Genomic DNA, 13965 nt, shown 5'->3' on the forward strand with positions numbered 1-13965 from the left:
CTAGTGGGAGGTGTCCCTGCCCATGGCAGGGGGTTGGAAGTAGATGATCTCTAAGGTCCCTCCCAACCCTAACTATTCTATGATTTTAAGTAATGGTACAGAATATTGGAAAGATCATGCCGAAATCTGAAGAACACTGCAAATATATCCATGCAGAACAGTACTATACCTATAAAAAACAATCATGAACTCAATAAAAGAAAAAAAAAAATCAAGCTGAGCAACTAAATCCTCTATTATGTGTCAATCAGTCAACTAATTTCTTTCATCTCTGAGAATCTGTTATCAATTAGTAAGTTTTCATCATTCATTTTCTTTCCGGGTATGTTAAAAACCCACCACTAATTATTTTTTTTTCCTCTGGTGTATTACATACAAAACCTACAGAATCGAGTGCAGAGAAAGTTTAATTTAATGTAGAACTTTCTCAGCTTTCTAGTTCTATATACAGTTATTCATGTCTGAATCTTGTGTTACAGTTTTCTGTACAAGGATTAATGTACGTCTTGCCCTGTCTCAAAGAATAAGATGCAGAATAAGATTTGAGTTCAAGAGTTGAAGAATTTGAAGATTGGCTACCAAAATACATCTCAGAGAAAAACAAAGTGATACTCAGGTGGCAAGTCAAATGTAAACATCTACACATCCAATGTACAAACAAACCACAGAAATTAACATCACATATTTTGGTTTATGATGATATTGCACCCACATCAACTACTTACTTTTGAAAGAAACAACAACTTATTTGGTAGAGAGGTGGAATCCTTTCAAGATGTAGATTTTATGAACTGATCAAATTTTAGAACACTTACATATCATCCCCATGAAGAAGTCTATCATCTTTATCTGATGCTTGTCGCAATGCCTCTTTTTCACGCCTCTTTTTTTCTTTTTTTTCTTTTTTTGAGAGAGTTCGTTTGAAATTTTGAATTACTCCCTCTTTTTCTTGTTTTTCAGGGCCATTACTCTGAGCCTTCTGAAATAAATGAGTTTAAAACAACTTCCATCATTTTTAGTCCAATGAAAAGTTAGTATTGGTTTTAACTTTCCAGATAAAACTGATTAAGACATAGTATCACTAACACAAAAACAATACTCCAGGCAATAGATAGGACTAATACTCTCCGGAATAACAAAGAAGGCAAAAATAAATTTCATATTGCAAAGCAGGTATGAATAAGCACCTTGTACTCAAGAGAGGGAAGAAACAGCAGAATTTTCCTTGAATAATGCCTACTATCTACTTGGCCTCAAACAGCAGCTGAAGGCTGCAAAACAAATTTCTGCCTCCCAGTAAAAATATTTCACAAAACAACACTGCACATAATCTATTTTCAAGACAACTGTGTTGGAGCATCAGATAAGAACAGACTGCAGAAGGAAAAACATTATAGAAGATATTTCCCTTATGGTGTGTTTTTCTGAGTTGTCCTTCCAGTGTTCTCTTCTTCAAACCCTGGTCCTTGCAGACACAAGATACCTGTAATCCTAGGCTTATTTGCCTTCTGTAGAGAAAATAACTTCAGAAGACAAAGTCTGATTGAATGTAATGTTTAAATGACTAATATAAAAAAAGCTTTTGCACGGCTGATGTTCGCATGTCCCTCATTTTGCATTTAGAAGGTAAAAAAAACAAACAACAAACCTCCCCAAAAGGAAACAGCCTCCCATCAATTTTGTTAAGAAACAGAATGGAAGGTAGGGAGGTAACAATTTTTAGTCATTTAACTCCATCTGGCATCCCCTTTTAAAGGCTCTGCAAGAGGCAGTATTACCACCTAGGTGTTTGGCATCATATACTATTTGAGGGAATTTTTAATTCAGCATATTAGAACAAAAGACTCACCTTTGGAGGAAGCGTATCATTTTCATTCTTGAGAACAAATCTTCCCTCTCGATCATCTTTGTTCCAGTTTAATTGTACAACAAGAGGCTTCTCATCTACATCTAATCTTCTTTCTTCTTCAAAAAATGAAAAGCAGTAACAGTTACTTGGCACTTCAAGAGCAAAAATATTCAGAAACAAGCTACGCTCTTAAAAAAACAAAAGGTTTGCTGAACAGTAGACATCAGTTGATGCTTCCCTGTTAAGCATAGGGACAGATAGCCTGGGGAGGCAGAAATATATGTCCCCTTTCCAGCAATCAGCCTAAGTGTATTCTCTCTATCTACACAAGCTAAAGGTCCACAGAAAGTAATACCTCCTTAGTCAGAACTGAAGTCTGGGAACACAATATTATCACTCAAGAGGAGAAGGTACAACTACAGTTATAATATTTCAAACTTTACAACTTCATGAGACTTCCAAATAATAATTTTCCTTATTTTAAATTTAACAATTCTTATTGTGGCAAAAGAACTACTATCCTGGAAAGACTCTACAAAAATAAACCAGATTATGAAATAAAAAAAAATAATCCATTATGCACATATACTAGACAACATTTAATTTAGTATATTATATGTATTTTAAGTATATGAAAAAAATATGAGAGAGTGGTCAAAAAAATTAAACAAGTTTTGCCATTTGATCTCCCTTCTAGAAGTCAGAGACTCTATATGCATAGCAAGCCAATGTCTTTGCAGTTACATTTCATTTAACGAGAAACACTCCTAGTGAATCAAGTGCCTCTCTTATGAGCCATGTTTTAAAACACCAGGAACTTGGTCTATAAAGGAAGTCATTTCACTTTGACTACAGGTACACTGCTAACACATTTTTAAAGAAACCTAAAGTAGAAAAAAACCACCATATTCCTTACTCAAATTGGTGACGACACATGTGCTTTCCCCTAATCCCATATAATTCACATCAAGTCATCATTCGCAGACCAAGAAAAGTGACGCATATCCCAATAGACTTCCACTCTCTATCTCAAATTATTTTCAGTCTTTCAAAAGCAGAACTTAAGGTAGTTAAACCACTTGGGTACGCTTCCAAAGTACAAAAAAAAGAAAAAGCGTGACAAAAAGGCAGTTTCTCCTATTCCTGTCTCCACCACCACCACACACACTGCCACCTTCCAACCTGAAGTTTTCTGCTGGGGTGGGGAAACACAGCAGTTATTAAGATACCCAAGTTCTTCACAGGTAACACAAAAGGATCTGTTTAAGAAACACAGTGGCTTCAAACTATGTTGAACTTTCCCCAATTTAGCAGTAAAAGAACATGCATTATAAGGTTACCTATATCAAAGGCCCACAACATCAAAGAACTAGGGATGTACTCTTAAGTGCTCCAATTTAACACTCCTATTCTCCCATTATAAATTTAGTCTCTACCTGCTAGTTGTAAAAATAGCACCTCTCTCACAAACGTCAACAAATTAACAGGATGTCAAGTACAGAATTTAATAGATCATCATCAAAACTTTCATAGACTGCAGGTACAATATGCATACTTACATTCTGAAATACCACTCCACCACATAACAATTAGTAGCAACGTACTTAGGAATAGAAGGGCCAAGTCCGATGTGGTTCAGAAGGCAGGGGCACACCTGAAGATATTTTGGCTGGGGGTGGACAGGAAGGTGGTGTGGATGCAGGAAAGACTGCGTGAATAGATACTAACCTCCGCTGACATGCACCTCGTAAAGCGAGTATTTAGGGGATGACAACATTCGCATGTCTGGTCGAAACTTCTCTGCAAGGGTTTCTATCACATCTTGAGTTGTGGCAGTACTAGAGACACGGATACATTTTGTTGCAAAATTTCCAGCTGCTTTGTCTTGAAAGTAGAATCTCATTACTCCATGAAACTCTAGATCCTGTGAAGAAATAAAAACACAAACCTGAGTGCTGGCTAACAGTTACAAGTTTCAGAGCTCTTTTATTATTTATTAGTCACAAATATATTATGGAGAGAAGACATTCAAAAATCGCACTGATTTTCAAAATTTTCCGGACAGTAGAATTGGCTAACTAGGAGACCATAAACTTGTAAAAACAGAGATATTCTGTAAAAAGAAATTAAGTACTCTATATTATTGGAAATATTTAAAACTTGAGTTTTTAAGTATTCAAATTTACAGCTATTGTCCAGAAACACAGCTTGAGACTAGTCTCGACGTGTTTGATGACCCAGAGCAGGTCCCTGTATCGCATGTCTGTAGGAGTGCAGGCTGGACATCCCTGAAGAACAGCAACGTGTCTCAAAGAGAACAGCCTTCTGTCACAGCAGCCCTGAACATCATATTTTCTCTCCTCTTTCCTCCCCTTTACGCATTCTTCTCTCTTCTATTGGCATCTGTTTGTCCCAGAAACAGCCTGCTCAGGAAGCTAAATAATTTGATTTATTTCGTATTTTTCAGAAAGGTTAGTCTTTGGTACAGCTCCCTGAACACTCTGGGAGGGAAGCAAAGCTCCAGTCCCCACACAAGGTAAAAGGGAGGGAAGAAAGGGACTGCAACTGTTAGCCAGGTGGCTATACTACATCTGCAACATCAATCTGTTCAAACTACTCTGTATTCGTGTACTGAAATATTTTCCTTAGCCACCAGAGTCCTATTCTCCACTCCAGCCGACTGAACTGCAGGAGGGCAACGGCTGCTCACCCAGCTTTGCTCCTGGGCTGAAGGCGGACTCCAAATTCAAATTTCAGCCCCCCAGCGGTCTCTGTGTGGTCGACTCTTGGCCCTTGCATAAACCCCAGCACTCACAGGGCCCTGCACTCACAGGGAATCAAGAAGGTTCAAGTGCCCTAGCTGACACTGCCGAGTTTCCTCTACAGTTCAATAATCAAAAAAAAAGTGTTCTAACCTCCACTAAGACAAACATCTCAGCCACACAGATATACACAGAAGCAAGCACTGTTCTTCCCAGGGCGCTCCCGAGCCTGCGCCAATACAGCAGTTAAATGGAAATGCACAGAGTCTCTAGACAACGGACAATTTTGTTTTGTTCCCCATTCTCTACTACTCACCTTTGAAAAGCATCTTATCTACTTCATTTCTTGTCTCTGTTTAGAATCATAGAACCATTAAGGTCGGAAAAGACCTCAAGGATCATCAAGTCCAACCCAACCCCACCCAACCCACTAAACCATGTCCCTGAGCACCACATCTACACGTTTCTTGAACACTTCCAGGGACTAATTATTCATACGAGGACACGCTTCTCTTGATAGCTGTCATGCTTTTGCTCTGGATCTCCAGCATGGCATCTCTAATTCTCAGCAGGCGGCAAGCACTTTCCTACTAGTTGCCTCTTTGAGCTTTAACAAGCTTCCCTAGCGTAGCTATGATGTATTTCCAATTGAATTGGAAAATTTTGCAGTTCCTGCAAGAAAACTAAATCTAAGCATGTTATGATCTCTAGTACAGACAGCATTCTGGCAGGCAGCACTTTGAGCCACGTTCCAGACTTTTGGACCGATTTAAATTATTGTCTTTAAATATTCCTTAACCATGATACTTCAAAAACCAGTCACTACTCATTGTATAGCCAACTTTAGGTTTTGATCCACTTGTTTTTTGTTTCATTGCTTTGACTATCTGGATGGGAAAACAACTGAATGTACCAACAACTGGATGTCCATTTCCCCCCACCCTCTTCTATGGCGGCTTCTCATTCTTTGTCCCCACAGCCCATGGCCACCCCAGCCTCAATTTTCCAAAGTTTTCCAATGAAAAAAAAAAGACTGCACAACTGCATCTCAAGGCTCTGCTGCTTCCCAATGTAAAGTTCTAGCTAGTTCTATGTTCCTTTTGCAATAAGTTCCAAACTGTTCCTTGCTAGAGTATTTAAATCAAAATGCCCAGTGATATGGAAGTCATTCGTTTCACATTTCAAAAAAATCAGGAAAGCTAGAGACGACAAAAAGGAAAAAAAACAAAATCAAAAAACCAACACACACACAGACACTTAATCATTATTATATATCAAATGTGTGTATGTGTGTGTGTGTGTATCAAATGTGTGTATGTGTATATATATGGTTCCAGTTCAAGACACATTTAACTTTCTGGCCATGAGCTTAGCAGATCAAGATTTTAGGACAAGAGGAAATGGCCTCAAGTTGCACCAGGGGAGGTTTAGGCTGGATATTAGAAAAAATTTCTTCACTGCAAGAGTGATCAGGCATTGGACCAGGCTGCCCAGGGAAGTGGTGGAGTCACCATCCCTGGAGGGGTTCAAGAAACATGTAGATGTGGTGCTCAGGGACATGGGTTAGTGGGTTAGGTGGTGTTGGGTTGGACTTTATGATCCTTGAATTCTTTTCCAACCTTAATGATTCTGTGATTCTGTAACAAAACCCACACCAGACCAACGCTACCACCCACACCAAGACAACAAGGTGGGCATCACACAAACTTCCACTCTCTAACTCTGCATTCAAGTGTTTCTTTTCAAGAGGTACTTTTCAACCTCAAACTCATTCACTTCTGATTCTGTCAAGTCTGCCCGGTAGGTTCACTGCAGTTTGTAACACAGACTTGTGTCAAGAGAAGAGGCTAAAGAAGAAAAATCACTTGCCCTTAATCAAGTAGATATGCAAATATCTGTACTGCTTAACATACACTTCTAAGTGGAGAAATGCCCCCAAAACATTTACAATCTCTAAAACCCATCTTTCTCTAAAGATAAGAACTGCCATTTATAAATTACCAAGAAAATGACAAAATGTTTTCTGGATTTCAAAAGTGACTAATTACATAAGTGTATGAAAGGCCTTTTAAGTTCCTCTTGGGAGTTTTACATGCATCATGAGCAATTTTAGCATTCTCATCTAATCACATTTTAGATATTTTATGTATCTGCTGCTCAAGTCCATGGCTTTTTCGGAAGGAATGCGAGGGTACAGAACAGTCTTTGGCTACACAAGTACAGTCAACTTTCACAAAATTCTAATTCTGATCATCTAAGCTGCAAAATATATATTTTCAAAGCACCTGGCAAAAGTCTGTTCTTTTTAAGCCTTTCAAAAAATAAAGAACATTTTCTGTAAATAGAAAGCCTAGTTATGCCTCTCTATTACTATCAGAAGAACTTACAGTAGTTTCCAAAAGTCTATCCTACTCAAAAAAAAAGGTAATAAAAGTGCTTCAACTACTTGGTTATGACTTTTTGCATAATGTCAATAACCAACAGTAACTGCTTCAAAACCAACAGGATAAATGTTCCAAAAATGCGCCTTTAGAAAAAGAAAATAAAACCACACTAAAGCATCAGAATGGCAGACTTGAAACAACAACATGCACAATAGTAAAAGACTTCAAAATTCTACAAAATCTTGTGAAAAGCTTTGATGAAACACTCTTAGAAAACATCTGTGTACTCAGTGCTGTCACCCTCCTCCAACATCCTCCTCGGTGACCTCAGACCATCATCAACTGAAAAAAAAGCACTACAAAAGCAGGAAGCAAACAAACTTTAATACATACCAGAGTCTCACAGATCACTTAAGTCACATTTCAAATTGAAAATGTGACAAATTTCACAAAATCATAGAATCACAGAATGGTTTGGGTTGGAAAGGACCTTAAAGATCATCCAGTTCCAACCCCTGCCATGGGCAGGGACACTCTCCATTAGACCAGATTTCAAACCAGTCATCATCAAAGCTTTCCATGAAGCTTCAGCAAAGTGATTCCTGTTTCTCCAATGGTTTGTTTGATCTATAAAGCTAGCTCCCGCTTACTATCAAGTGGGTATTTCGGCTTTAAAGCAGTAATCAGTAATAATCAAGATAATCACGCCTTTCAAGTTATGTTATACAGAAGTGCAAATAAGTAAGAGAGGCAGAGAAGAGCCTTTCAAGCTTTGGTCTCTGATTATGGAGGCTGGTAACATACACAAAAAGTGTTAACAGTTGTGGAAGACAGAGGTATTTAATAGTTTGGTTATTTGAAAAACCCCCACAGAAAAGCAGCTCCTTTTTTTCCCAACCATCCCATTCTCTTTACACAAGGAGAACATAGTCAAGAAGGAATATGAAGAACAAGTAGAAAGAGACGAAAAGAACGTGCTGCAAGGTATGGATAAAGTCTGCAATGGGACACAGTAGGATTTGTAGCAGGGAAACCCAGACTTCCTGAAGAATCAGAGAGGCTTCTGCAAACAAAGCAGTAACATCCAGCAGCAGTAATCCGCAGCCATGCTCCCGTATGAGAACAGAAACCCCTCCTTTAGCATGTCCGAGGAGGCAATGAGGGAGTGTTATCCCAGGATGGAGGACGCAGCAATGAATGAGATCAGGATCCCTGTTCCCACAAGGCAAGCAAAGAATACTCGTAGGCTTTTAAACTATTATCAATCACAAAGCAATACATATTTCAAGACTTAAGAATATTACACACTATCCATTTCGCAAACTAGTCAATCTCTTGAGCAGTAGAGAATACACAAACTTCCCTCCAGAAATCCTCATCTCTAACCCCTCCAAGAGTCTACCTTTGATCTCTTTTAGCTGCGCTGATAACACTGTTTGCCTTGCAAGCAGCATTCTGCATGACTGCATCGAGAAAATACCAAAAACCAGCATTAAGAAAGTACCATCTATCTTTCTGTCCCATTCAAATTCTACAGGCAAAAACCTACAGAAGACTAACTCCTAACTAAGCTGTGATTATTATTCGCATACATGAACTTGTTGCTCGGGAGTTTTGCTAATAGAATAGAAATCACAATAAAACCAATTCACAGTGCAACAATTAGAATTAAAGCAAATCTGAGTTGCTTTCAGATGAATTGAGGTCACAATATTGATAGAACAGGTCAGCATAACAGCAGTATTATCGCTGCAGGATATTCTGAACCACCACCAAATGTCTTTGTACCTGACACGTTGTCAGTCTACAGAGTAAAACGGAATTGCTTCCTTTGCTTCTCAAAAGCCATAAGTGTGCAACAAATCCGTGCAATTCTAATGAATAGATGCATATTAAAAAAGAATTCCTACAAGATTCTAAACCCCAAACATATTAAATCACTAAGGGAGTAAACATCGAAATTCCATGAGGGTCAGGTTTCCAGCATACATTCCCAGCACTGAATTCTCAATTTGAAACTAAAGGATAGACAACATTTTTGTACACAGACTCTACAGCCAACTATTAAAAAGGAATTCCAGATAGTCTTAAAAAAAAAAAAATCCTGTTAACTGTTAAACTGTTTTCCATGTAATGGAGAAAAGCAATATTCTTGCTAAGCTACAGTTTTTCCGACATGTTCAAAAAGTGCAGCTTCAAGATTAAGGATCAAATACCCTAAAAGGTTCCAAGACAAAAGGGGAAGAACAATACAGATGAAAAACAGCTCCTATAAAAATAATTTTCGCCAGCTCTATTTCCTCTTCCAAACGTTTTGACACCTGGATCAACAAAGACTTTTCACTCCAGAATGACTCATTCTGCCCCAACAATTTCTGCACACCATAACGCTCACAGAAGTGGGACCAACAGCTGAGCTTTCTATCAGAGAGTATTATCAATAACCCACAATTCAAGGGGCATAACTAAATGAAATCCTGTTTATTTTCCTGAAGAAAATGGTATCTTAGGAACCAGCCCCGCTACAACAGGAAGGAAAGCCTCAAGATCAAAACCAAGAGATACTACAAACACTTTTATAATACAAATATAATGTAATGAAGGAAATGTAAACCTCACTGCAGTACATGACAAATGCTACACAAATCAAATAAAATAAGGCCAAAATTCATGTCTATAAACATAACTAAACCATACTCTAAAAAAAAGATTTACTTTCATAAATGCAGCTTGAATGCCCATGTGAACCTTAAATTATCACTGATATAAATATTCTGCCTTATATGTATTCTCCCTACTTCCCATTACTTATCCGCCAACATACTAAAATTGATTATTATAATAACTCTCAGGATGAAACCAACGCTACTGCAATCTTGGATATTTTCCTGGTGAGTTACACCTTACAGTTCCAAAAATTAAACTTCAGAACAGACCCACCTATGCGAGGCAGATGAACCAGAATATTTCCTGCCTACTTCAAAGCAAAAAAAAAAAAAAAAAGTTGATTTCAGATGTGTATTTTGCCAAAGCCACCAGACTCAGCATGCAGCCAGGACCTATGCTTCATGCTGAAGACTCTTCAGTTTTCATAACCTTATACAAAAGGCATTGTTGTACAAGCAACACGAAGTGTCTTCAAGCAAAATTTACAACTCCGAAAGCAGCTACCATTAAAAATAAACAAAAGTCTGCCAAGGATGCTCCCCAAAAGCATTACGGGCTTAACCTTCTAACTCTTTAATTTTCAAACCTACTGCAAGTGATTGGGAAAATCTTACTAGCACTTACAACTGTCTGCCACCTGCAAGATGCTTTTTGTGAAGCTGCAGTGAACAGCATAATTTAACCTTTCACAACTAAGCAGAGAAAATGTAGATTGTTCTTACAAAATAAAATCTACAACAGTTCACTGAAAAACAAAAATATTTTCCACAATAAGGACTACCAACAGTTCTACAACTATTATTTATTCATTAAACTAGGTTGCTTAAATTCAAAATGCAACACATAAAGCTACAGGAGATGAAATCAGACCCCCCCTTATAAACCATATCGATGCTGATGCAACAGCCATTCGGTGACTCTCCCAGTACCACAACACTAAGGGTCTGGTAGTCACTGCCAAGAGATACTTTGAAAACATGCCCCCAAAAAGAAAAAAACAAACAAACAAACAAAAAAAAACCCACTAAAAAAATTATACTTTGGGAAATTGTTTGAATGAGGTGACATGACAAAAAAAAAAAAAAAGGAAAGTAATTGACACATGCTTGGTGTTATCCTGGAAGTCTCTAACAACAAAACAGAGATACAGGCAGAGTACAATCAATTTGAAACTGGGTAAAAAGTCAAAACCAAAACAAAGCCTACTTTGAAATAGTCATACATATTTCAAAGCAAGAACAAAAGTAACAAATAGTGACGGCCCTCAAGAAAACATCACTTCCCTTTCTACTACTTAGTTACAACCTGTTGCTGCTGCAGAACTAACAACTTGATGCTTATGAACAACTCCAGAAAACTTACGAGAAGAAAAAAATAGGACAGACAATCCACTACAGCTTATTTCAGATACATCTTTAAAAAAATTTCATTTAATCCAAATTCTTCACACTATTTATTGTGTTAAAGAATCCTCCTTTTAAATAGTTGGATTTGGAGGAAGAGGAACACATTATTGCATCCACCTCAGACCAGAACACAACAGGAAAACTGTCAGGGGGAGAATGAAAGTTCAGGCACTAGAAGTCTGATTTTTCACCGGCACTGCTAGTCGCCAGCAACCTGCAGAGCTGCACCCCCTGCATTTAAGCATCTTCAGGCATCAATCAGGCCAGAAAGAAGACTGCCCTTACTCACCTAAACATCCCAAGCGTAGGCATGCAGTTCAGGCAACAGAAACTGCAGCTGCTGCAGAAAGCCCTTCCTCATACCAAGAGGCTTACTGCCACCTCCTCCCTTATGCCAGGCACGAGCATCCTGCAGCTCCACAGGTACACAGATCAGGTTCACACAAAGTCCTGCTTTCAGCTGGAACAGAGCTAACTCAGAAGGTATTATTTTTCCCCCCCACTCCACTCAATGTGGAGGAAGCTGTCAGAGCCAGCAGTCGGATGAGTGTGTCCTTCTGCTGGCACCTTGTCCTACCTTAAAGGAACCATGAAGCTGCAACCGCTGCCAAGCCAGACTTTTTATTCCTGCTTCTGCACTAGCATCGGGACACACCGGATGACTTTACACCATCATAAGCCAGCAGGTACTACTTTTTTCTCTTTCAGGCTATGCTGGCTTGGCATGGCTGAAGTCTTTGCAGAGGTCAGAGAATCACCAAGCCAAAGAAGGGAGCAGGATACAGCAGCCAGCACATCTGGTTGACCTGGCAGCCCCCAGACTACACTTAATTGTATTTGTTTTCTGACACACTGTGCTTATACATTTCTGAAGAACAGTTAAGAGTATAACAGCACAGCAATAAGTCGTTTCTACGTACAGTGGAATTTTAAAGCTAGAGGCAAGCAGGTTTTCCAGAGGTACATTTCAACTGCTGCGTGTAAAAAGTGAAGATCTGAATGGCCATTTTTCAAGGGAAAAGTAGTTCTAGCCCATTTATAAGGTGGTATTATCATCAAAAAAAGTTTACTTGAGGATGCTGACAGTGATGGGGTGGAACAGTGTCCTAGTCCTGATGAGCTAAGTGGAAACTCTGGCCTGCTACAGGAATGGCAAATCTCTCAAACATTTTAAAGACTCATTCCACAAACTCATGACATTTAGAAAAATAAGCAATTTTTTAAAGTTACAAACTAATGTTTAGAATACTGTAGTCTTAAGGGCATTTCCATAACAGGCAGACTGCAAGAGTTGTTGGATACGGATACTGGAGTTACACAATTATTTCTCTCCAATTTAGAAAGATCAAATTGTGTTCTCTAGAATAAATTTCCATAGATGAACTTATTAGAAATCATCTTAAAGCCATAACAAATGACAGTACAACTAGTCTTCAAATTAATCAGTGAAACTCCGAAAAACTGAAAAGATAACTTCCACCCAAGAAGCAACAGATCTCTAACAGAAACACCAATCTACTTATGACAAAAAGCTGCATTACTGAAACAAGCATTTCCACCAGCAACCAAAGCTCATGAAGCCCAGTTTCGTGTGGCTGTCCTTCCGGAAGCTCATCTCTGTTTTATTACACGTGGCGCAAAGCAAATTATTCCTAACATTTCCCTCCTATGCGGATTTTCTAGTGTCCAGAAGTACACATACTATACAGTGTGTATATATATATATATATATACACTAAATGATGGCTTGTCCCTGTCTGAGCACTTACTGCGGCAACTTCACGCTCCTGATGTGGGCTGAAGGTTCAGCCTAACAACCACGAGATCAACTAAAAACCAAAACTGACAGCTAGTACAGGGTCATTTTTCAACAGTGCAACCAGGGGTCAGATCATATTTATTTTTCTGCTGACACAGCCAGGAAAGACCGACCTAACTTCTACTCTGTAACGATAAACTTGATGGTGTTTCATGAGTTTCTCAGTCCTGTGGGATAATCTGCACCATACAGGGTTAAGACACCCAGCTACACTGACTGAACCAGAAAAACAGGGGTGCTACCTGATCCTCTGCATGCAAGTGCTCTGGCAACCAGTCTCATTAGTCAGGAGTTGAAAGCAGGAATAATAGGAAACAAGCACCTGATTCTCCTGGAGCAGAGAAACTGTTAGCAGGGAATTTACTGGAAAAAAAACCTGAAGACTTTACAAAAAAACACACCAAATTGCACTTACACTTTTAACACACAATCTGTTCTTGACTAGACCCAAATGTCCCACTCTATCCTCTGAGATAGGGTGCTCTCACTCTAAAAATATTTTAAAAGGAGAAAAAAATTTACTTCTTTTCTGGGAGACCTTAGGATACGAAGAATTATACAGCCAAACAAAATGCAAGAGGATGCTGCCTGGCAAAATGCAGAACAGGCAGGCCTACAAGGGATTATTGTGCACATAAATTTGGGGTGAAAGGGGTCCCTTCTCAACCTGTGTTTCCTTGTTGACAAATTGACATTGATAAAGGTTTTATAGCAGGTCAAGATCTTGCCAAAAAACAACGGGATAGCATAGGAATATTGTCAGTCTCTTGCCAGCTTTATGAACCTTATTACCCGTTTTACAACCTCAAGAGACACTAATGTGCACTATTTAAGTTTGTTCCAGTTGTACAATTATTGCTGCACTGTCTTGGAATTCACTCTACAATCATGAAATTCACACATTCCAGATCACATTGATTCAAATCCAACATCTGACTGGATTTCAAAAATTTTCCAAGTAAACTAGGTTCATCAAGCAGGTTTGAAGGAATACTAGCATTTCCAAATGGGGCCTTAGATGAAATCTTTGGTGTAACAATACAATGGAATAGGGAGAAGGAACACTTTTTGAACTATT

The 13965-nt window shown here is 38.6% G+C and overlaps 1 protein-coding gene across 1 annotated transcript in view; it reads right to left on the reverse strand.

The window, feature by feature from the left end:
* Positions 1–3773, reverse strand: part of MLLT4 (myeloid/lymphoid or mixed-lineage leukemia (trithorax homolog, Drosophila); translocated to, 4) — a gene marked incomplete at its 3' end in the record, with an annotated part of 50479 nt that extends 46706 nt beyond the window's left edge. The window contains exons 1-3 of the mRNA XM_010076287.1: positions 3578–3773; positions 1850–1962; positions 816–979 (exon numbers count right to left, since the gene is read on the reverse strand). Coding sequence (XP_010074589.1) covers positions 816–979; positions 1850–1962; positions 3578–3752 — 452 coding nt within the window. The remainder of the gene's footprint in view (positions 1–815; positions 980–1849; positions 1963–3577) is intronic.
* Between the last annotated feature and the right edge of the window lie 10192 nt (positions 3774–13965).

This window comes from Pterocles gutturalis, unplaced genomic scaffold, assembly GCF_000699245.1.
Source record: "Pterocles gutturalis isolate BGI_N339 unplaced genomic scaffold, ASM69924v1 scaffold19803, whole genome shotgun sequence".
Lineage (NCBI taxonomy): Eukaryota > Metazoa > Chordata > Aves > Pterocliformes > Pteroclidae > Pterocles > Pterocles gutturalis.